At 40.9% G+C, this 26,338-nt stretch overlaps 1 protein-coding gene across 1 annotated transcript in view; it reads right to left on the minus strand.

The window, feature by feature from the left end:
* TMEM178B (transmembrane protein 178B) overlaps positions 1–26,338 on the minus strand; it is a 369,358-nt gene that overhangs the window by 274,266 nt on the left and 68,754 nt on the right. The window contains exon 3 of the mRNA XM_073650145.1: positions 6,294–6,407. Coding sequence (XP_073506246.1) covers positions 6,294–6,407 — 114 coding nt within the window. The remainder of the gene's footprint in view (positions 1–6,293; positions 6,408–26,338) is intronic.

The raw sequence follows: 26,338 nt of genomic DNA on the forward strand, positions 1-26,338 counted from the left end.
TAAAAAATATTTAAACATATTAATTTTTTACATCGATTTCTGTGCTTTTTTATATATAAAAAATCACTGAAATAAAATAAAAATAACTAAAATAAAAAAATAAATTTAATAAATGTAATAATCAAATAAAGGAGAATATATTTGCTTTTTTTACATTATATTATTATTATTTTTTATTTTTTTTTAAATACGATATAATAAGGGATTGAAATAATAGACTTTTTTTCATTTGTTTTCAAAAAATTATTTACAAAAAATAATAAAAATTAGAGCTTATAAAATGTAAGTTTTGTTTTTTTTTATTAGATTTTTTGGATAACAGATTCAAACGGGAAAGAAAAAGAAATGTCTAGAATTTTATTGTGATATAATAGCATATGCCACAAGGGCGCGGCCCTAAATCATGGAAATAGCGGCGCCCTGCGCTCGTCTTTGCCGCTTTATTTCCATACCAGGTGCTCGCGTTCGGTATAAACAGTTGCACGCTTATTTCGCTTCTGTGTTTCCACCTCGGGCAAAGAACATCATAACATGAGAAACCCCAAAAGGCCGAACAAATCACATCCGCAAAGAGGCAAACAAATGTCTAGACAGGAATTCACTATGCAGACGTAAAGAGCTTCCTAAGGATTGTACCGCGTCCCCCGAATCCTGCCGCCCAGGACCCGTCACCCCCCAACCACACCGCCTGTCAGTCATCCCCGGCTCCTCCAGCAGAATGGTTTTAACAATTTTTAAGGATCAATGGCGCAGAGAGCGGGATCAGGGGGCTATTAATATCCTGAGTATGGCGGAGGCAGGCGGCTCGGCACACGTCACCATTGAAGATTTGCACAGAAGACACGAACTGGGGGAGACGACTCTGCGTGATGGGATCCAGCGCGGGGAGAACCGCTGGGTCACAGCTCTCCGGCCACATCCGGAGCATTACATCCACGACCATCGTCTATAGCATCCAAACATCTCACAGGAAGAATCCGGAGCCGGACCAGCAACAGTCAGCACGGACAGCAAGCAAATGTAATCATCTATATATCTGTATCTATTATCTATCTATCATCTATTATCTATCTATCTATTATCTATCTATCATCTATCTATTATCTATCATCTATCTATTATCTATCATCTATTATCTATCTATCTATTATCTATCTATCATCTATCTATTATCTATATATTATCTATTATCTATTATCTATCTATTATATATCTATCATCTATCTATTATCTATTATCTATCATTTATCTATTATCTATCTATTATCTATCATCTATAATCTATTATCTATCATCTATCTATCATCTATCTATCTATTATCTATCTATTATTTATTATCTATCTATCATCTATTATCTATCTATCATCTATCTATTATCTATCTATTATTTATTATCTATTATCTATGTATTATCTATCTATTATCTATCTATTATATATCTATTATCTATCTATTATCTATCTATCATCTATCTATTATATATCTATTATCTATCATCTATCTATTATCTATCTATTATATATCTATTATCTATCTATTATCTATCTATCATCTATCTATTATATATCTATTATCTATCATCTATCTATTATCTATCTATTATCTATCATCTATCTATTATCTATCTATCATCTATCTATCATCTATCTATTATCTATCTATTATCTATCTATTATCTATCATCTATCTATCTATCATCTATCTATCATCTATCTATTATCTATCTATCATCTATCTATTATCTATCATCTATCTATTATCTATCTATTATCTATCTATTATCTATCATCTATCTATTATATATCTATTATCTATCATCTATCTATTATCTATCTATTATCTATCTATTATCTATTATCTATCTATTATCTATCTATCATCTATCTATCATCTATCTATTATCTATTATCTATCATCTATCTATTATCTATCTATTATCTATTGTCTATCATCTATCTATTATCTATCTATTACCTATTATCTATCTATTATCTATCATCTATCTATCATCTATCTATCTATTATCTATCTATTATCTATCTATCATCTATCTATTATCTATCATCTATCTATTATCTATCATCTATTATCTATCTATCATCTATCTATTATCTATCCCATATCTATCATCTATTATCTATCATCTATTATCTATCATCTATCTATCATCTATCTATCATCTATCTATTATCTATCTATCATCTATCTATTATCTATATATCTATCATCTATTATCTATCTATTATCTATCATCTATTATCTATCTATCATCTATTATCTATCTATCATCTATTATCTTTTTATCTATTATCTATCTATATATCTATCTATTATCTATTATCTATCTGTCATCTATTATCTTTTTATCTATTATCTATCATCTATCTATTATCTATCTATCTAAGCATTGGGTGATAGATAAATAAATGACAAAAATAAATAAATAGAGAACGAGGAGATAGTTCATCAAAGTGTTTTTCACAGAAAAATTGGCATAAAACACTTTTTTGTGTCAAAATAATTTTTTGTGCAGTGTGGATTTGCACATAAAAATGTTGCAACTTTTACCATTCTCGCGTCAATTTGAAGCGGAGCTGAGGCGGAGGTGTGGAGGAGCCTGTACAGGACGTGGTGGCACCACCCATCAAATGAATCAATAGTGGTGACATTCCTCACACCAAAAATTCTATTCCAGTCCATAGACCGGAGTAACATTTTTGGCAAGTTGTACAGAGACGCACGTCGCTGAGAAATAAATTTGCCCCATAGTTAGCTTTTACTTTTAGGGTTTTTAATGCAAAAAAATAATATCTTTTGTCATTGATGTCAATGATTGATTTCTTTGGTGGTGGCGCTGTTTCCTTGATGTCTATGAAAAACACTTGCTTTTAAAAAAAAGTGGTGAAATTAGGTACTGCAAGTGCAGAATCTTTTTCTAACTTTGTGTAACATTTAAAACCCGTACCTTATAGACAGACGGTAACTACCATTTTTACTATAGTCCAAAGAATTTCTAAAAACGTATAGAACATGGATTTATAGGTAGTAGAAGGTGCCCTTTAAAAGTGTCTATTTTTCAATGAATGTATATTTTCTCTGCTATTTTTAATATTTGAGTCCTTTAAAGTCATCCAAAATAAAAAAAAGAGACCTTGAACCCAAAATGATCCACTTCTCCCGATTCCCTTTGATCTATTCTAGTCTGAGCCATTTAACGTCTTATTATTAAAATCAGTAATTAAACTTCCAGTGAACTAAGAAATACAAGAAACGCTTAAATGATATTAAATGTCACAGGTTCCTTGAGGAATACAACAGAGGAAGGACATTGTTTAGCGAAAATCAGTTGCCGGATTCTAAAATCCGCATTAAAATACGAATAGGTCGGGTGCGGGGGAGGGGGCGACGGAACGAAAGATTGTTGATTAATGTGAGATCTTCTCGTTAGACAGGTGGATTGTAAGAAGCAAATCTGCCAGAGGAAATTGTAAAGATAAGATGAGACATAAAGGGGAAGGAAGGGGGGGAAGATTTGACTACGGGTGGGGGAGGGGGACGCCTTCTATCCTATGCATCTTTACAGAGTTCATGTTCTCACAATGAAATCTAATTGAAACTTACCAATAACAAGCTGAAAAGTGCCAGAGAAAATTGGATGAGTCTTGTACGGGGGATGGAGGTGATGTTGTCAACTGATTAAAATATTGTTCTGAGAAAATTGAATTTTCTTAATGTCTAATAATCATCTAAAGTAAATGACAGTGACATCACGGCAGAGAAAACCTTATCAGACGCTCTTTATTCACTCATTTATTTAATTTACAAAAGCATCTCAAAATAACCAAGTGAACGGCTGACCAGCTGCAAATGTCAGGTGCCCTTTAATAAATGTTTACAAAAAGCTAAAGGTGCTCTTCAAGGGGCACCTGTCACCCGATGAAGAGTGGGTCGTTTTTGCTCTAATTTTATTCCTGCTCTTCCCCTGAGTATTCCAGTTTTTGTTTTATTTAAATCCGCCATACGGTTCCAAAGATATGGGCTTTTTTGTTTAGTCTTAATATTTTTCAGTCTTTACAAAGGGGGGCGTGGTCATCAGGTTTCTTCAGGGGGCGTGTCTTTAGGCTCCTCTGCATAATGATCCTGAGAGCCACGCCCCCTTGAAAAGGACATTTAAAAAAATAGCACTAAATAAAAATGCTCATATCTCTGGAACCATATGGCGGATTTAGAAAAAACAAAAAGCAGATTTCTCAGAGGAGCAGTGGGAATAAAATGAGAGGAAAAAATCCTACTTTTAACCTTGTGACAGGTCCCCTTTAAGAGATGAATATAAAGAACTAAAGGGTATTTAGACTTTTGGAACCAACATTTTGTTTAATTACTCCAATGCATCTAAAATAAAAAAAAAAACAACTTTGCAAGCAGTTCGCATAGCAAAAAAAATCCCTTACCGTTTTGTGTACACAGTAACAGTGCAGACATATGGGTGTCTATAATCACAGACTGGAAATAAAAAGCTTTCCCCATTCTTTTTATTTGTTAATGGGTTTGTCCCAACATGTGATGTTATCCCCTATCCATAGAATTGAGGGATCATTTTCTTTAACTTGGGGTGTCTGACCTCTAGGACCCCCACTAATCCAGAGAATGGTGCTCTGAAAAGCCTTGTCTGAATGGAGCGAATGGAGAATGTGATTGTCCACTCCATTTATTCCTAATAAGACCACCAGAGATAACAGAATATCCCGATCTCAGGATTGGTGGTGGTCCCAATCCCGATCTGGAATATCCCGATCTCAGGATTGGTGGTGGTCCCAATCCCGATCTGGAATATCCCGATCTCAGGATTGGTGTTGGTCCCAATCCCGATCTGGAATATCCCGATCTCAGGATTGCTGGTGGTCCCAATCCCGATCTGGAATATCCCGATCTCAGGATTGGTGTTGGTCCCAATCCCAATCCGGAATATCCCGATCTCAGGATTGCTGGTGGTCCCAGTGGTCGGACCTTCAACAAATAGGAAGTTATCCCCCTATCCCAAGGATAGGGGCTAGCATCACCTCTTTGGACAAACCCTTTAACCTGCAGACATTATATAATTCTAATAAAAGAGGCTCTTACTACAGCTCATAGTCTGTAACTACGAAGTAGCACAACTCTGCATGGGAGCTGCATACACAAAACGACTCTGAAAAAATATTTGCGAAGCAATAAAAAAAATATGGTTACAAAAGTACACTAATCCCTGAAACTAATAATAGGTCAGCACAACTAAGCTTAGCTTTTTGACTCTTATTTAGGAGATCGGATGTGTAAGGAGACTTATTGGCAAAAACACCATGCAAATTAGCCCTGACCTACGGAAAAGAAAACACCTATGGGTGGTAAAATCGAATATTCCATAACCTTTTGAATAACTTTACCATACTTAAAACCCTAAATATTTTGATTTCTTGGGGGTCTGTTTGAAGCTTGACTTATGGAGATGCTGAAAATGAATCCCTGAGACCTAACAGCGGCACAGCGAAGGTTCATATAGGAATGAATGGAGTAGGAAACTTGATATCGCTCACATTACTGTGAAACAAAGTAACATATTTGCAGAATTATTCAGAAAGGACACTTCCGGAATAACCGATGCACTGTACTATCCCAAGTGCAGGTCCTTAAGACGACTCCACCTCCTCAGGACCTGCGCTGGAGAAACATTTTCCCCTGGAATGCTCCTTTAAATAATGTTCAAATGTGGAAAAATTCTATGCAAAAATGTCAAATCCAAGCGGTCGGTTCATTTTCCGTCTTCTCATTTCCATCATCAAGAATCTAATTTTTGTTCACAATTAATCAATTTTCCAACGAATCACTTGAGAATTCCAGTAATGAGATGAAAAAAAAAACAAAACACAGCACCCGCAACTAAGAAAACAGGGACACCTGAGAGCCCCTCTCCGGAGACAAACCCAATGTTTCGGTAAATTTATAGAATGTCATAGTATTGGTGCTGCCTGCAGCCACCACTAGGGGGAGCTCATTTTATTTGGATTTTTATAGCTAGTACTTGATTCAGTGGGAGTATACCATCAGCTCCCCTAGTGGCCGCTGCAGTAATCTGCTATGACAGAGCCACGGTAAACAGACTATACTGTGTTAAAATGTATTTATCCTCAACACAGGTGCTCTTAATCACCAAGCCAGAAAGACCAATTAGTAAGTAAGACTACCACTTTACTATAAACCTCTAAAAACAACGTACACCATACCAAATGCCAGGGGTAAGTGCCAGGTACTTACGTAGAGCGTGCCACTCATCTTGCCGGATGGTCTTGGTGATATTATACGTGAGGTTCTTGGGAATTGTTGCTGAGGAGTAGTGGTACTTGATGAAAAGACATCGCTCAATGTCCCCTAGGGGAAACAAACAGTAGGTGAATATTATACATATAATATTATATATACTTATAGTAGTACAGTGGAGCTGCAGGCCGGTCACAGTTACTATATGTATAGGTCAGGTAGGCCTTGCCGCACCTCTCTCAGCACTGTGTTTGGCATGGGTGCACTTCATGGTTAATTTGCTTGTGGCTTCAAAGCTCAATTTCCAAGTAATTGGACATGGGATTACCATAAAACATCTAATTTTCAAGTTTATTTTAGGATCTATATAGCCATACCACTAGTTTTAGCAGTAAAATGATCCACACATTCGTGTTAGGTGCAGAGGCTGCTATAATCACAGGACTTCATCAGCTCTCAGGTACTTTACGGACACAGAGTCATCTTCTAACCTATAATTTAGGTAAAATATTCCCAATCTATTCTACACCTCTCTCTACACTATCTATCTGGTTATGCCGCTACTAACAGCAGGGAGGAAGTAAAGTGCCATTTTGTCTTGGGCTGTTGTAATCACAGGACTTCATCAGCTAGCAGGTACTTTACAGACAGAGTCAGCTTGTAACATCCAATTTGGGTAAAAAAATCCCAATCTATTAGCTACACCTCTCTCTACACTATCTATCTGGTTATGCAGCTACTAACAGCAGGGAGGAAGTAAAGTGCCATTTTGTCTTGGGCTGTTGTAATCACAGGACTTCATCAGTTAGCAGGTACTTTACAGACAGAGTCAGCTTGTAACATCCAATTTGGGTAAAAAATTCCCAATCTATTAGCTACACCTCTCTCTACACTATCTATCTGGTTATGCAGCTACTAACAGCAGGGAGGAAGTAAAGTACCATTTTGTGTCGGGCTGCAGTAATCACAGGACTTCATCAGCTAGCAGGTACTTTACAGACAGAGTCAGCTTGTAACATCCTATTTAGGTAAAATATTCCCAATCTATTCTACACCTCTCTCTACACTATCTATCTGGTTATGCAGCTACTATCAGCAGGGAGGAAGTAAAGTGCCCTTTTGTCTCAGGCTGCAGTAATCACAGGACTTTATCTGCCAGCAGCAGACACTTTAAAGACATAGAGTCAGCTTGTAACATCCAATTTAGGTAAAATATTCCCAATCTATTAGCTACATTTCTCTCTACAATATGTATCTGGTTATGCAGCTATTAACAGCAGGGAGGAAGTAAAGTGCCCTTTTGTCTTGGGCTGCTGTAATCACAGGACTTTATCAGCTAGCAGGTACTTTACAGACACAGAGTCGGCTTGTAACATCCAATTTAGCTAAAAAAATCCCAATCTATTCTACACCTCTCTCTACACTATCTATCAGGTTATGCAGCTACTAACAACAGGGAGAAAGAAAAGTGCCATTTTGACTGGGGCTGCTGTAATCACAGGACTTCATCTGCCAGCAGACACTTTAAAGACACAGAGTCATCTTGTAACATCCAATTTAGGAAAGATAGTCCCAATCTAATAGCTACATATCTCTCTACAATATGTATCTGGTTATGCAGCTAATAACAGCAGGGAGGAAGTAAAGCGTTCTTTTATCTCGGGCAGCTTTAATCACAGGACTCCATCAGCTAGCAGGTACTTTACAGACAGAGTCAGATTGTAACATCTAATTTAGGTAAAATATTCCCAATCTATTAGCTAAATTTCTCTCTACAGTATGTATCTGGTTATGCAGCCAACATAAGCAGGGAGGAAGTAAAGTGCCCTTTTGTCTTGGGCTGCTGTAATCACAGGACTCCATCAGCTAGCAGGTACTTTACAGACACAGAGTCGGCTTGTAACATCCAATTTAGGTAAAATATTCCCAATCTAATAGTTACATCTCTCTCTACACTGTGTATCGGGTTACTAACAACAGCAGGGAGGAAGTAAAGTGCCTTTTTGTCTCCTAGCCCCTTAACTGAGTCTTATACAAAGAATACATAGTCAGCCATTCATTATGATAGGCAGACCTGCAGGCTTTTTGAGTAGAAATAGAACTCAGAACAGCTGGACTTTCAGAGAGAAATTTTTTTTCCAATTTTTGAAACAAATTTACCATTGATTTTAATAGTCCCGCATATGTTTTTCTAATTGTATTTCTGATTTTTGGATAAAGACCTCCAGAGGTCGCTTAGAGTTAGCCTTTGCAGATATGGACACAGACATTAGGCAAATTTGACACTAATGATATATAAGACACCAAACCCCGGGACACAGAAGTTGCATACAAAGCATCCAACAAAGGCTCTATCCACATATTTTATTCTCCAGCCGATACTGTGACATCTACTATTGACGGCAATGCATCAAGAAAACATACAATTTATGGATTTTCAATATTTTCTCAGGTTGTTTCCCCATACCCAGCAGTTTCACTATATTAGCATTGATCATCTACGTGTATAATAACTAGAGGGTGTTAGAAAGGGCCGATCAGGGGGAATAATGTGTTGAGGTATTACAGAAGAAAAAAAATACATGTTTTCTGGCTGCCATAGGTCTGCAATTATATCACCACATAGCAACCTTGGAGAAAAAAGTCTCTATCTATCTATCTATTACTGCAAAGGGCCCAGGATAGGGTACATTATAGCAAGAAAGGGCCCAGGATGGGGGACATTATTACAGGAAGGGGCTGAAGATGGGAGACATACCAGGAAGGGACCAGGATGGGGACATTATAACAGGAAGGGGCTGAAGATGGGAGACATTGAACCAGGAACTGACCAGGATAGGGACATTATTACAGGAAGGGGGTAAAGATGAGAGGCATTGTACCAGGGAGGGACCAGGATGGAGACATTATTACAGGAAGGGGCTGAAGATGAGAGACATTGTACCAGGAAGGGACCAGGATGGGGACATTATTACAGGAAGGGGCTGAAGATGGGAGACATTATACTAGGAAGGGACCAGGATGGATACATTATTACAGGAAGGGGCTGAAGATGGGAGACATTATACCAGGAAGGGACCAGGATGGGGACATTATTACAGGAAGGGGCTGAAGATGGGAGACATTATACCAGGAAGGGACCAGGATGGGGACATTATTACAGGAAGGGGCTGAAGATGGGAGACATTATACCAGGAAGGGACCAGGATGGAGACATTATTACAGGAAGGGGCTGAAGATGAGAGACATTGTACCCGGAAGGGACCAGGATGGGGACATTATTACAGGAAGATGCTGAAGATGGGAGACATTATACCAGGAAGGGACCAGGATGGAGACATTATAACAGGAAGGGGCACAGGATAGGGGACATTATTGCCGAAAGAGACCCAGGTTGGAAGACATTATACAAGGAAGGGGCTCAGGATTTATGACATTAGTACAGAATGGGGGATATTTTACGTTATGGGTGGGGCAACAAGTATGTCTTTATAGGATTTAGAATGCTACCAGGGCTAATACATCTGACCAACATGTAGGTGGAGGCACAGGTCCAAATTTTGCACTGGAGCCCATCAGACACTACGTCACTCTATCTATCTATCTATCTATCTATTATCTATCTAAATATCTATCATCGATCTCTTATCCATCTATCATTTCAAGAACTTTGCATAAATCAATAATACAAAGCAATTTAAAGAATTTTGTATTATGTTTTAGAGAAATATGCTTCTTTCTCCACTTATGAGCCATTTCCTGCCTTTACCTTCCTTATGAACTGGTGGTTATTTATTTTAAAAACTGCTAAAATCTGTCATGCCTAAGAAGAACTACCTACTGAATGATGGTTCTGATTAGTGGTTGTTATTGACGTCTGTGGATGGGGGGGAACACACAGAGAAAGAGGGGCAGAAATTGTGCTTTCTAGTGTTTTATCTCACCTTAGAACTGATTTCACAGCTACACTACTCAGTACTGCTGAGTAATATCCTCCATGCTGCTGCTGCTGCTGCTGCTTCCGAGCATAAGCTACATAGAGAAAGGAGGAGTCTCTCCTGTCTGTATGTGCTGTATATGGGAGACATCATAGCAGCTAGTTTCCTCCCACTAGCTCAGAGACAACTGAAACGTAAAGACAGAGCCTGCAAATGGGAAACTGATAGTAAATGCAGAATACAAGTGACATATAACGGCCAGAAATTAGAATTCAACCTTTTATTACCAATAATAAATATATTTGTCCTGAATAACAAAAAAGGAAAAACACCCACAATGGCCTCTTAAAATAGATTTACAACCTCCGTCTGAAAGTTTTATTAAACCTGTTACATCAGAAGTCATTGAATTATATTTTCTAAGAATAAAATGGACTCAGTTATATGCAGCAGGAGATACTCGGTGCTTTTATTATGTTTTTTACTATTTTTTTTTTTACTTTTTTTTACTTGACCAGAATTCCTAATGGCCGTCTAATAAAATTCCTCTATAAAGTCAGACTTTGCTGCCGAAGCAGTAAAATGACAGAAAATGCTGTGACACGTTTACAGAACATGACAAGAACTGACCTTTAAGATCTAAGTGAATTCTGAAAGCATTCAGAGCGCATGTATATACATAAGTAGCATCGAAGTGCAGGAGGGCAGAGGACTTCTTGGCAAAGACAACAAAAGTGCAAGTAAAATCTCAACTATTGCAACCGAGGACAACTGACTGAAGAAAACTTTTGGTGGTTATGTGCCAAAAGTGCAATGAGGAGGATCTATTGTTGGAGTTGTTTTTTTTTTTCTAACACTGAGAACTGGCTCTACACTGCTATCACTATCAGGTCTTTTGGAGCGAGCACTGTGCACATGGAGGTGCCTCTTAATTTTGCAAAGGAATGAAGACCACTTCCAGTCATTGGTCTTTATCATGGGCCACATGCCAAGACTCTGGGTTAAGAGAGTGAGCTGAGACAAAGACCAAAGCCAGTCTGCTAAGTCCTACAGCCACATCTTGTCAGTTACATTGTGAATTCTGAGAGAGACTATTGCTATTGATACTAGCAACCACTAAACTCTGTGCCTCCACCCTAATCTACAACCACCATTTGATGTACAACTGCCAAGTTCTGTACATTAATACTGTGGGTAACTATCAAGCTTTGTGTCTCAGCTCTGATGTATAACTACCAAGGTCTGTGTATAAACAATGTAACTGCACAGCTCTATGCCTTCACTTTTAATTGTGTAACTGCTAAGCTTGATGCATGAACTCTAATGTGTAACCACCAAGCTGTATGCCTCAACTATGTTGTTTAACCTCCAAGCTCTGTGCCTCAGTTCTGATGTGTAACCACCAAGCTCTATGCCTCAGCTTTGATGGTTAAGCACCAAACTTTGTGCCTTAACTCTGGTGTGTAACCACAAAGCTCTGTGCCTCAACTTTGATGTGTAACCATCAAACTCTGTCTCAACTTTGATGTGAAACCACCAAACTCTGTGTCTCAACTTCAATGTTTAACCACCAAGCCCTTGACTCATGTGTAACCCCCATGCTCTGTGCATCAACTTTGATATGTAACCACCAAGCTCTGTGCCTCAATTCTGATGTAACCACCAAGCTCTGTGCCTTCATTTCAATGTGTAACCACCAAGCTTTGTGCCTTAATTTTAATGTGTAACCACCAAGCTCTGTGCCTTAATTTTAATGTGTAACCACCAAGCGCTGTGCCTTAATTTTAATGTGTAACCACCAAGTGCTGTACCTCAGTTTTGATGTTTAACCATAAAGCTTTGTCCTTCACCTCTGATGTGTAACCAGCAAGCTTTGTGCCTCAATTTGGATGTGTAACTACCAAGCTCTGTGACTCAACTTTGATGTGCAAACTCCAAGGTCTGTGCCACAACTTTGATGTGTCACCACCAAGCTCTGTGCCTCAACTCTGATGTGTAACCAGCAAGCTCTGTGCCTTAACTGTGATGTGTATTCATCAAGAACCATGCCTCCACCCTGATGTGTAACCACCAAGCTCTGTGCCTCAACTTTGATGTGTAACCACCAAGATCTATGCCTCAACTCTGATGTGTAACCAGCAAGCTCTGTGCATTAACTGTGATGTGTATTGATCAAGCACTATACCTCAACCCTGATGTGTAACCACCAAGCTTTGTGCCTCAACTTTGATGTGTAACCACCAAGCTCTGTGCCTCATCTCTTTAATTTGTTACCACCAAGCTCTGTAACTCAACTTTGAGTAATAACCACTGTAATGCAGCAGTATTCACACAGTGCGGTAAAGAGGCAGTGACCCAGCATAGTCCAACTTAAAAGTCTTTATTTGGCAACTCACAACAAAAAGGCAAATGGTATTCTCCTGATATCAGCTGGATTGTCCATAACCAGTCCGTAACACTCTGTTGTCGTGGGCGACGACACCACCGTATCTCTTGTGGGTGCGTCAGTGGCTTTCTTTCCTCTGGCTCTGGCCTGTGTTCAGCTTCACACAGACCTGTACTGCAGAGAGCTCCTGCTCTCAAGCTTTCAAAAAAACACTGACACACCCAAACCTTAATTGAAAGTTTAAATGTGAATCCTGGACATGTTCCACTCCTAAGACCTGGAGTGGATGGAGAGACCCGTCCCACTGCCAACCTGCAGATCTCTCCAAAAATAAAAGCCCATGTCAGGTTTTCTTAAATGTGACTTGGTCAAATAGCTTGACCAAGTCCACACTTACTTTTATTTTGCACTGCAATCACAGCTGTGTCTGTGATTACAATGTACTCCAGCGGGTTCAGTATGCCTCTATACGCATCCTAGGGGATACATACCAGCCCTCGCATATGATTCCCCTCACTGCCTCACACCACCAAGTTCTGTGCCTCAACTTTGATGTGTAACCTCCAAGCTTTGTCCTTCAACTCTGATATGTAACCAACAAGCTTAATACCTCAACTTTGATTTGTAACCACCAAGCTTTGTGCCTCAATTCTGATGTGCAACTGCCAAGCTCTTTGGCCTTATTCTATTCTGCAACTGACAGGCTCTATGGGTAACTGCCAACACCAGGGGCATAACTACTGTGGTAGCAGAAGTCGCCACCGTGACTGGGCCCAGTGGATGATGGGCTCGCTGACACTAGTAAATAGTTCAGCTGGATTTGAGTCCTCAGATTGGCCGGAATTACATGCTGCTGGCCAATCAGAGACCAGCATCTGAAGTCTGTGTGCATGTGACTGGGGGTGTATGACAGTGACGCTGAAGTCAGCTGCCAGTTTCAAAAGAGGACACCGTGTGGCGGGGGAGAGGAGGGAAGGTGAGTATAATGTTTTATTTCTTTCTATTCATTAAAGAACAGAGGGGGACATATACCAGGATGGGGATCGTACATTCCAGGATGGGGCCCAAGATAAGGGCCATATACCAGGATCGGGATATATATCTATATAGATATATATATATATGAGTATGGAGCCCAGGATAATGGACATACGCCAGGATAAGGGAGATATATACCAGGATGGGGCCAGGATGAGGGACATAAATACCAGGATGGGGCCAGGATGAGGGACATAAATAACAGGATGAGGGATATATATACCTGGATGGGGCCAGGATGAGGGACATATATACCAGGATGAGGGATATATATACCTTGATGGGGCCAGGATGAGGGACATAAATACCAGGATGGGGGGATATATATACCTGGATGGGGCCAGGATGAGGGACATATATACCAGGATGGGAGATATATATACCAGGATAGGGCCAGAATGAGGGACATACATACCAGGATGAGGGACATATATACCAGGATGGAGGACATATATATATATATATATATATATATATATATATATATATATTCCAGGATGGGGGGGGCCGGTCCAAATCTTGCACCAGGGCCTATCAGACTTTAGTTATGCCACTGGCCAAGAATGTGCCAAAATTGATAGTTTGCCTTATTTTAAGTAGATGTCTGTGCCAGTTAAACCTTGCCATGTGAGTCACGCCATCCTCGAATACGGTACCATAAGAAGAACAGGCAGGCACATGTGAGTAAGGCCTCATGAATCACCTCTAGAACAACAATGGTGAGGATGGAACCCAGGAACTCTGGTGTCCTAGACCAGAACTCTTCTTTCTAAATTGGTGATGGTCAAGTGTTACAGACCACATACGCAAAACTGACTCTCTTACAAGCACATTTACGGACCACCTGGAAGTATCTATTGCTTTGAAAAATTTTCAACAGTCAAAAAAGAGCAAGTGAAAAACATTCAGTATGTTGCACAAGGGAACCAGTAGAGCCATGAGGCTCTGGAGGTCTAATACTAGACTTTTTGGCACTTTGGTTCAGTTTGCTGGCCTTGTACCTAGATAACCTGACCAAGGCAATGTGGTTTGTTGACATCTCTCTGGCACGTGGTCACATACCCAGGTAGCCTTCCTAGCAATTGTAGCATCGGCGTCTCTGCCCCCTGACAGGCAGAGACGCCGTCCCCCTTACCGCCGCGCTCCCTGCTTCCGGCGTCTTCCGGCTCTCCTGCTGCTGCTGCACGCTCCCTCCCTCTTAAAGGGGCCGCGCGCACCGTCCTAAGGAGTCCCCGGCCAATGGCGGGAGGACCTCTCATATAAAAGGCACCTCATCCAAAATGGAAGTACACGTGCAAGGTTGTAGCTTTGTGTCGTAACTCTGCTTCAGCCCTCAGGTCCCGCTGCTAGTCTGACTACCAGTCCAGTCCGCCAGCCTGACTACCAGTCCAGTCCGCCAGCCTGACTACCAGTCCAGTCTGCCAGCCTGACTACCAGTCCAGTCCGCCAGCCTGACTACCAGTCCTGTCCGCCAGCCTGACTACCGGTCTCCGCCAGCCAAGTGTACTCTCCAGCCCGACGGTCTGCCTACGATCCAAACCCGCCAGTCTGTCTATGGGCCTGGCTTGCCTGCCTACCTGGAAAGCGTACTAGTTACCTGCCGTGCCTACCAGCCAGCCTACCTGGAGGCTCCTACCAGTTACCTGCCGTGCCTATCAGCCAGCCTACCTGGAGGCTCCTTCCAGTTACCAGCCGTGCCTACCAGCCAGCCTACCTGGAGGCTCCTACCAGTTACCTGTCGTGCCCACCTGGAGGCTCCTGCCAGTTACCCGTGGGAGTCACCTGCTCTCATACAAGGACAGGCCCAGAGTAGCACCTGGTCCCTCTGCTCGGTCCTTCCCTGATTCACGGAGTCGATTGAGCCGCCGGGCGACCTTGGTCAGTCCGAGATGATACCTAGTTACGCCCCTCTGGTCCCTCCTTGCACCGCAGAACAGAGGTTCCACCACCCGGATCCGTAACAGCAATGTCCTTTTGCCACATAAGAAGACACAAGGTAGATGAGGAGTCATGTTACAGACTTTCCATAAGGGTCCCGTACCTTCAGGTGACCTCTATGCTTTAACCACAAGATTATTATTTTTCAGTTGGGTTCTTTTGGCAGGTGTCTGCTTCATAATGCCTTTCCCAGTCTTATCGTAGGATAAAAGGCTTACGGTACAAGCAAAATGGAGGCCTCCAGGTCATCTAACTGCGCAATAAATCACGGAAACAAACCCAGATCTTTATTAGGCCGTGGAGAAGGGGTCATTCCGGCTGCTCCGTAAATAGCTGAGTCGGCAACATTAGTACAGAAACGACATAATTACTGCGGATAGTCCCTCATTAAAGCAAGCAACTCTGAGAAAATGATCATCGCTATTCCGGCTAATACTGATCGACGCTTCATAGCGCAAATACTGAACCTACAGCTTGGAAGTGATCCCCAGATTCAATAATAATCAATATAAAAAGGACTGTAGTTATTCATCCATATTTTCAAATTACTAATAATTTTTCAAAAAGATTAAAATTCAAAATTTTTTAAAAGATTTGGAAAAAAAAAATGCTAAAAGAAGGTTCAAGATGGATTTCTGATTAGACGGAAGATTAAATGGGTTGTTAAAAAAAATATTATGTGCTTAAAATAGTAAATTACACAACTTGAATTATCCAAGATGTCATGATCTTCAGATATCGATTCTGGATCCTGACCGGTCTACTTAGTTTCAAGTGTCAGCACATCTTCAAGAGGGATGTCTACTGACTTATTTGAACAGCTAAGCCCAGTCCATGCAGGGACAGTGAAGGGGGCTGGCTTAGCTATTAAAATAAGCCACTTAGCTAGCCCATTCTTAATCACAGCTCTGATGACTTCCTGACACAGGTAATGTTCTTGTGTTTCCACTGCAAGCCAGAAATGGATCTGATGGGACCTGGGACCCGAACAGATGTCTGAAGATATTTTTTTTTAACCTGGTCAACCCCTTTAATCTTATTCCGAACATATAAGAAGACCCGTCTCATGTCCAAGGCAGTAATGTTCAAAAGGTTTCAGGCAAACTAAGGTAAAGGATGACCAAGACAAGATAAATGGTGGCAATCAAGGAAACCACAAATTCATTACTCTTACGCGCGAAGACCAAAAACCTGGACATTCATGAGAAACATTGCTCACCAGAAGTCAAAACTATCTTTCATAATAGTAAAAACATAACAAGTAGGTCCATGTCTGGACATTGAGCTTGCTTTATACTCTGAGGTTGAAAGATCTGGCCCAGAGTTGTCTACATCTTCATCTTATACTTTTCTCTTTGGTCCCCCGGAGGCACCACGCCACCAATGTGACTGCTACCTCTGCACGCCCTTGAGCTACATCCCTATGCGAAACCATGTCCATAGCAGATGAAGTCCTATTTATTTTTTTGCCATGGGTCATGTGTACCCTTTGCTCTTTATATTAGAACAGTTTATTATATATTCTCGAGAATTTATACTACGGGGATTCAACTGTGTCCATTAACTGACACAGTGTTGATCGGGGACTTCTTCATAAGAAGAGCTCTATTCAAATATCTGCTCAGAATCCTCTGCTAACATTTTTTGAAGGCTACCAGTTCTCTTTAATAAGATTCAGCTCACGTAGGAGATCACCCTGGGAAAAAAAACATGCAAATTAGCTATCCTCCAGGGAAGAAATTGTCTCTCTTGTGCCACCTATTCTATTCTAGAAGTCAATGTTCAACCCATGAGGAGACACATGGTAATAATTATGAAAAACTGTTAGGCCTAATAGGGGTCTAGTTCTCCTTGAGAAGATCCAACAAGTGTAGGGAGTCTTACAAGCAATGCTCCCTTGAAAAAGTATGCAAATTAGCTATCCTCTAGGGAAAAAACTGTCTATCTTGTACCAGCTAAAGGTAGCTAATCTGGAAGTCAATGTCCAACCCATGAGGAGAAACAAGGACAAATTTTGAAGGACTGTTAGGGCTTATGGGGGTATAGCCCTCCTTGAGAAGATCCAGCAAGTGTAGATCGTCTTACATAATATGCTTCCTTGGAGAAGTATGCAAGTTAGCTATCCTCTAGAGAAAAAACTATCTCTCTTGTGACACCTAGAAGTAGCTCTATTTTGGAAGTCACTGTCCAGCTCATGAGGAGAAACCGTGATAAATCATTGAAGGACTGTTAAGGCTCATGGGGTTCTGGTTCCGCTTGAGAAGATCTGGCTATTGTAAGGAGTCTTATAGGCAATGCTTCCTGGGAAATGTTTGCAAATTAGCTTTTTTACTATGGAAGAAAATGTCTCCCTTGCGCCACCTAGAAGTAGCTACTCTGGAAGCTAATGTCCAATCCATGTGGAGAAACGGACAACAAGTTTGAAGAACTGTCAGGGCTCATGGGGGTTTGCTTCCCCTTGAGTAGATCCAGCTAGCGCAGGGAGTCTTACAAGTAATGGTGCCTGGGAAAAGTATACAAATTAGCTCTTTTCTAGAGAAGAAACGGTCCCTCTTGTGTGGTAGCTATTCTGGAAGTCAATGTCCAAACCGTAAGGAGAAACAAGGACAAAACTTAGCATTATTAAGGTTCATGGGGTGGTCTTGTTCACCTTGAGGAGATCTATCTGGTGTAGATAGTCTTTCAGTCAGTGCTGCATGAGAAAAGTATACAAATTACTGCTTCTCTAGGGAAGAATGTGTCTCTCTTATACCACCTAGAAGTAGTTATTCTGGAAGTCACTGTCCAACCAATAAGGAGAAATAGGGACAAAATTTTAAAGGACTGTTAAGGCTCGTGGGGGTCAGGTTCTCCTTATGGAGATCAAGCTGTTGTAGTGAGTTTTACAGGCAGTGCTTCCTTGGAAAAGTAAGCAAATTAACTCTCCTCTAGGGAAGAAATTGCCTCTCTTGACCTACTCTGTAATTCACTGTCCAACCCATGAGGAGAAACAGGGACAAGCAATATTGAAGAACTTTTAGGGCTCATTGGTCTGTGAGGAACTGAATCCATGACTTACCCTCAATCAGGATCCCTATTTAGGTGGTACTGCTATTAGGAGCCCAGAAAATAAGGGTACCTACAAGCAACCATCACCCTATTGAAGAGGTATCGTTGGGCAAACCTGGTTCCCAACGTGGTGCCTCTGAATTGAGATGATAGAACATTCCATACATATTGTAATCTTTCGGCACGGTAATATTTGGTGGCCTGTAGCCTATTTCTGATGACAACTCTCATAGTTTTGCATGGTTGCGCATAATGCGTTACATGATGTCACAACAAGGAGATAAAATATTTGATGCAGGATGTTATTTTTTTCATCCTCGGAAGAGATCCACATAATCTGGTAATGAATGAAGCGTTCCATCTCCTCCGAGCGCCTGAGGCAATGGAGGCAATGGGAGATAAAGCATATTATTTCACTTATATAATGCACAGAAGCCGTCGTCTCCTCCAAACATGTTAATGGACGCTCCCTGGGGGCCACAGCCCAGGGCTCTGCATAGGATCATTTAGGAGCTCAGCTACTATCAGTGACCCTTATTAATCACCATAAACACTCACAATGCATCTTATCTGTGCAGATATAAGACGATGTAACTGCAGCATAACTGATGCAAGTACTATATAAGGAGCAGGGCAAATAATATAGAAAATTATTCCCCTCCCCCCTCCTACGTCCCCCTTATGGAAAAACTCCCCAAAGGAAAATCTGAAAAACAATGCAGATAAAATAAATACAGATCCCAGACCAGATCCCTTAAATAAGTACAGACCCCAGACCAGAACCCCTAAATACAGACCCCAGACCAGAATGCCTAAATAAGAACAGATTACAGACCAGATCCCCTAAATAAATAGAGACTAAATACTAAATTACACTAGACCTTTGAATACAAACAAATTCCATACCAGACCCTAAATAAATACACACCCCAGACCAGACCCCCTAAATACAGACCCCAGATCAGACCCTAAATAAATACACACCCCAGACCAGATCCCCTAAATACAGACCCCAGACCAGAATGCCTAAATAAGAACAGACCACAGACCAGATCCCCTAAATAAATAGAGACCTTGCCAAGACAAAACAGTACAAACAAATAAGGACCTCTGACCAGATCTCGTAGGCAAAAACAAACTACAGATTTCCTAAATGAATTCAGACCCCAAGCCAGACCCCTAAACTGATACAGAGCCCAGGCCAAGCCTCCTAAACTAATACAGAAACCAGAAAAGATCCATAAACTAATACAGAACTCAGCCCAGACCCCCTAAACTAATACAGAACCCAGCCTAGACCCCTATACTAATACAGATCCCAGCCCAAACTCCCTAAACAAGTACGAAGCCCAGCCCAGACAGTTAAACTAATATAGATCCCAACTCAAACCCACTAAACTAATACAAATCCAGCCCAGACCCCCTAAACTAATACAGAACTCAGACTACACCAATAAACTAATACAGAAGCTAGTCAAGACCCCCTAAACTTATACAGAATACAGCCTAGCCCTCCTAAACTAATACAGAACCCAGCCGAGACCCCTAAACAAATATAGAATCCAGTCTAGACCCTCTAAGCTAAAACAGAACCCAGCCCAGACCCCCTGAACTAATAAAGAACCCAGCCTAGACCTCTAAACTAATACAGACCCCAGACCAGACTCCTAAACTAGTACAGACCCCAGCCCAGGCCCCTAAACTAATACAGACCCCAGACCAGACCCTCTGTACTAATACAGACCTCAGCCCAAACCCCTAAACTAATATAGAACCCATCCCAGACCCCCTAATCTAATTAAGAACCCAGCCCAGACCCTCTAAGCTAATACAGAACCCAATCAAGACTGCTAAACTAATACAGAACCCAGCCCTGACCCCCTAAACTAATAAAGAACCCAGCCTAGACCCCTAAAGTAATACAGACCCCAGACCAGACCCCTAAACTAATACAGACCCCAGCCCAAACTCCTAAAATAATACAGAACCCAGCCCAGACCCCTAAACTAATACAGACCCCAGCCCAAACTCCTAAAATAATACAGAACCCAGCCCAGATCCCCTGAACTAATAAAGAACCCAGCCTAGACCCCTAAACTAATACAGACCCCAGACTCCTAAACTAGTATAGACCCCAGCCCAGACCCCTAAACTAATACAGATCCCAGACCAGACCCTCTGTACTAATACAGACCTCAGCCCAAACCCCTAAACTAATATAGAACCCAGCCCAGACCCCCTAATCTAATAAAGAACCCAGCCCAGACCCTCTAAGCTAATACAGAACCCAATCCAGACTGCTAAACTAATACAGAACCCAGCCCAGACCCCCTAAACTAATACATAACCCAGTCCAGACCGCTAAACTAATACAGAACCCAGCCGAGACCCCCTAAACTAATAAAGAACCCAGCCTAGACCACTAAACTAATACAGACCCCAGACCAGACTCCTAAACTAATACAGACCCCAACCCAAACCCCTAAAATAATACAGAACCCAGCCCAGACCCCCTAAACTAATACAGAACCAAGCCCAGACCCTCTAAACTAATACAAAACACAGCCCAGACCCCCTAAACTAATACAGAACCAAACAAAGACCAAACTAGAGTCTAATAGTTATCATGAAAATAATCTAATGAATAGTAAACTAACAGAAGAAAATAAATAGGTACCCAAGACACATCGGAGATATATATGAAATATTATAGTTTTATTCACGAAAATACATTACTATATTAGACGCATCACATAACAGGTTACGGGAAGAAGACAACTAAAACAGTAGGGGATACAGGGTGTATGATCCCAAGATAATAAGGCAGAACTGTGAGCATAGCCCCAGGTCAGTAAAAATACTACACAGATTATAATGTGATAGTGTTCAGCATGATAATCATAGTGAAATCCCAACCGTAGGCAAATCAATCACATAGTAAGCAAAGAGATATTTTTTGTGACAAATATACAATAGTAAAGTTGAATATATAAGATATCAATAAATATCAGAAAATAGAATAGTGTTTGTGCTGAAAACGATGCACATGAAGTGATGACTAGTATCTAAATTAAACAGCTGATAGGAACACTATGACATGCTGACAAGCAGTAGTAAAATATCTCAAATCAAGGTAAGTGACCAGGGACTAATGATAATAATCAACCTGATATCTCATTTAGTCATTTAATAAGCTGATCAAAAAGTTAAATATAAATACCTTGAGTCATCTTAAGAGATCAGGGGCACTCGTGGTGACAGTCTGCCTAATGCCTCGACGCGCGTTTCGCCTCAGCTTCGTCAGTGATTTGCTCGTGTTTAGGTTAATACAGAACCAAGCCCAGACCCCCTAAGCTAATACAAAACACAGCCCAGACCCCCTAAACTAATACAGAACCAAGCCCAGACCCCCTAAACTAATACAGAACCAAGCATAGACCACCTATACTAATTCAGACTCCAGCCTAGATTCCTAAACTAATATAGAATCCAGGCCAGACCCCCTAAACTAATACAGAACCTGGCCTAGATCACCTATACTGATTCAGACTCCAGCTGACCAAACCCCTTAATCTAATACAGAACCCAGCCCAGACCCCCTAAACTAATACAGACCTTACATCAAGCATGCAGATACCACACGTCTCATAGTTTGGGCTCTCACTGTTTAGCCCAAGCCTAACCCCAAATTATAAGGGGAAAGAAATCTGCAGACGCCGCTTATCTCAGAAGACACAATATAATCAGACAGGAGCACCCCGGACGAGGGTCTGACGAGGGTCTGACAAGACCTATAGAGCTGGATAATGTAACGGTGCAGCCCCCCGCCATCAGGACTCTCCTATTATATATCGGCAGACTGGGCGAATGTTTTTATTGAGGATTTTCCATGGTCGCGTATTGATCCGAGCTGCAAAACTTGACAGTGCAATTCTGTCCGACACGGCCGCCTATCGATTGTGTGATACCAATGTCATTTTCCTAGGAAAACGCTGTTTAGCGACAGCTCGATGGGATCTTAAAGGGCACCTGAATGTCAGAGCGATAATACAAAACACCTATGAACCTATTAATAAAGCTTAAAGTGCGCCTGTCAACACATAACTGACGCGGGAAGAGCCTAGGACAGGAGAAGACTGGGTGTATGAGCATTGCCTGCACTGATACACTGTAACAAACCCTCAGCTCTGTGAGCGGGACTAGGGCAGGATGTTATTTTTTATCTTTTTCTGTCCAAGTCCCAGGAACGTCCAAAAAAACCAAAATCGGAATCTCCATTTTTGGGCGATATTTTCATAAACTCTGTCGAAATTCCAGACCCGGACCAGCCTGAATTATTTCAGAAAATTTGCCACAAATTTGATTGATTTGTTTTTTTTTCCTTACAAGTCTCGTATATTGTTCTGTCCCTCTGTTAATCCTCCTGGAATTGTTACAGATAAATTGACAACTGGGTGTTACTTTCCTCTGTACACGCCCTTTTGATAGAGGGAATGGTATCACCCAGATGCAGGGATGTAATTATAGTGGGTTCAGGGGTCACAATAGGCAGTGGAGTCTTGGGGGGGGTCCCAAAAGACCAATACTATTAAAGATCTGTGATAGTTGGGGACCCTGTTGAAGAATTTGAAGCTTCAAGTTCCTCATTCTTCAGTTCGAAATATTTTCATGTACTTCCAGGAGGTGTAAGAGAGGAATAGCATAACACAGATTTCTAATATGCTTCAGAATTCTTGGGGTCTTTTAGGAGGACTTGTCACTTCCCATAAATATGTAATTTTTCTCCCCTGGGGTAAATGCGTCTGTTCTCCTGAATCCGGCGATATTTTTCTTTTGTTCCTGCGCCTCTCCGTTCCTGAGATATGGCCCCTTCTTCCCTGTGCTTAATTCTAGTCTTTTAACCAAGTGGGCATGGTCTTTAGGTCTTCCTCATGGGCGGTTTCTTGAAGACCACACCCAGTTGCCTAGATTTATATGCAAGGAAGAGAAGGCCATATCTCAGGAACAGAGAGGTGCAGGAAGAAAAGAAAAACATCGCCGGATTCAGGAGAACAGCGGCGTTTAGACCAGATTAAAAAAAAATGCTAATTTATGGCAAATGGCAGGTCCTCTTTAAAGAAAAATACTGGAAGCACTACTAAAAATAAGGACATTATTGTGAGTCCCATTTTTATTAGTGCGCACAGTATGTGGCATCACATGACAATCATATGATTAGCACTGGGCATTGCTAAGTATTGACAGTTGCCAGTCCTAACCACACCACTGCCCCCTGGAGGTTGGCCCCAGTATTACAAGTCTTTTATGGCCATAGTGGCAAATACAGCTGGCACTATGGTCTGTCTGTAATTACAAGAAGAAGCTGATGGAGCGATGTGCATCCCGATCGTTTAATTATAGCAATAACTTAACACCCCTCTTAAAAAAAACCTGCACAAACCAATAAAAGTATTGGACGCGGAGATCAGTCCACCCCCGGCCTCATTTACTACTGTGCATTGCCATTGATTGGTACAAAGGATAAATCATCCCGGCTATTGATCTGATTCATATGCCGATTGATGCCTTTAGTACATAATGATCTGGTGTCATTGTCTTCCCGCAACTGTGATTGGTCGGTGGGGCGGTAAAACATGGGGATCCATAGTTTAATTAAATGAATTCCATTAAAATGGGAAAAGCCATTCTTATTAATAATATCGTCCATCCACAGCCTTTTCTGGCGTCGTTATTCACACCTTTCGGCATCGGGGGAGATGCTCTAGGCCTAATTTAGACAACATAGGGGTGTGTAGACTTTTGAAACCGATTCTATCATTACCGGAATGCATTCAAATTCAAAACTAAGCAAAAAGATTTGTGTCTCCATGGTAACAGACTACAAACAAACTCACCCTGTGTAGTCAGATCCTGCAGTCGCGTTTCATTCTTCCGCCTGCCCCCTTTCTCTATAGGTCATCGAGAAGATGGCACAGCGGGGATTGGAGTAGCACACGACTTCAGGATCAGACTACACTTCATTGCTTGCTTGTAGTCTGTTACCATGGAAACACATAGGTCTGTTTTGGAGCTGTAGACACAAATGCAAAAGGAGATTTTTAAAGATTATTTTCAGATTATTAGGCCAGTTAGTACCTTGGTCTCTTTGTTTTGCTTATCATGGCGGCCCTGAATGTGATTCCCGGTATATATTATACCGCTGGTGGGGTTAGTATTTATAAAATTACTTTCAGTATTATACTACATAGCACTGCTTTTTTGGCAGAATACTGTATTTCATATGATTTGTGTATGTATGGCAGTATTATAGGTTTTTTACTATGTACACACTATATGTTGGCATTATGTGGTTTTTATCATGTATTCACTATACGGCACTATTTTGTTGAAGTTTTTTATCATTTACTCACTATATGGCTGTAATCAGTATACGGTGGTAATATGTGGTAGTTTTTTTTTATCATATATTCACTATATGGCAGTATTATGTGATACATTTTTTACCATGTACTCACTATATGGGGGTATTTTGTAGTAGGTTTTTTCTACTTTGTACTTACAACACGGCAGCTTTATGTTGTAGAGTTGTTAGCATGAATTCATTATACGGCTGTATTATGTGGTAGATTTTTTTGTAGATGCAGTTTTACGTAGTAGTTTTTTTTTTCTGTGTACTCACTATATGGCTGTATTATGTGTCATTTCATTTTATCACATACAAAATTATATGGCAATATTATATGGTCGTTTTTTTTATTATGCACTCATTATATGCCTGTATTATGTGGCAGGTTTATTTTTACGTACTCCCTATACAGTGAAGGAAATAATTATTTGATCCTTTGCTGTTTATGTAAGTTTGCCCGCTGACAAAGACATGAACAGTCTATAATTTTAAGGATAGGTTAATTTTAACAGTGAGAGATAGAATATCCCCCCAAAAAATGAAGAAAATCACATTGTATCAATTAGATAAATTTATTTGCATTTTGCAGTGAGAAATAAGTATTTGATCCCTCTGGCAAACAACACTTAATACTTGGTGGCAAAACCCTTGTTGGCAGCACAGCAGTCAGACATTGTTGTAGTTGATGATGAGGGTTGTGCACATGTCAGGAGGAGTTTTGGTCCACTCCTCTTTGCAGATCATCTCTAAATCATTCAGATTTTGAGGCTGTCGCTTGGCAACTCGGAGCTTCAACTCCCTCCATAAGTTTTCTATGGGATTAAGGTCTGGAGACTGGCTAGGCCACTCCATGACCTTACTGTGCTTCTTTTTGAGCCACTCCTTTGTTGCCTTGGCTGTATGTTTTGGGTCATTGTCTTGCTGGAAGACCCAGCCACGACCCATTTTTAATGTTCTGGCAGAGGGAAGGAGGTTGTCACTCAGGATTTTATGGTACATGGCTCCATCCATTCTCCCATTGATGCGGTGAAGTAGTCCTGTGCCCTTAGCAGAGAAACACCCCCAAAAGATAATATTTACACCTCCATGCTTGACAGTGGGTATGGTGTTCTTTGGGTCATAAGCAGCATTTCTCTTCCTCCAAACACGGCGAGTTGAGTTAATGCCAAAGAGCTCAATTTCTGTCTCATCTGATCACAGCACCTTCTCCCAATAACTCACAGAATCATCCAGGTGTTCATTGGCAAACTTCAGACGGACCTGCACATGTGCCTTCTTGAGCAGGTGG

Source organism: Phyllobates terribilis, unplaced genomic scaffold (assembly GCF_046119375.1).
Source record: "Phyllobates terribilis strain yellow unplaced genomic scaffold, ASM4611937v1 Scaffold_10__3_contigs__length_209671492, whole genome shotgun sequence".
Classification (NCBI taxonomy): Eukaryota; Metazoa; Chordata; class Amphibia; order Anura; family Dendrobatidae; genus Phyllobates; species Phyllobates terribilis.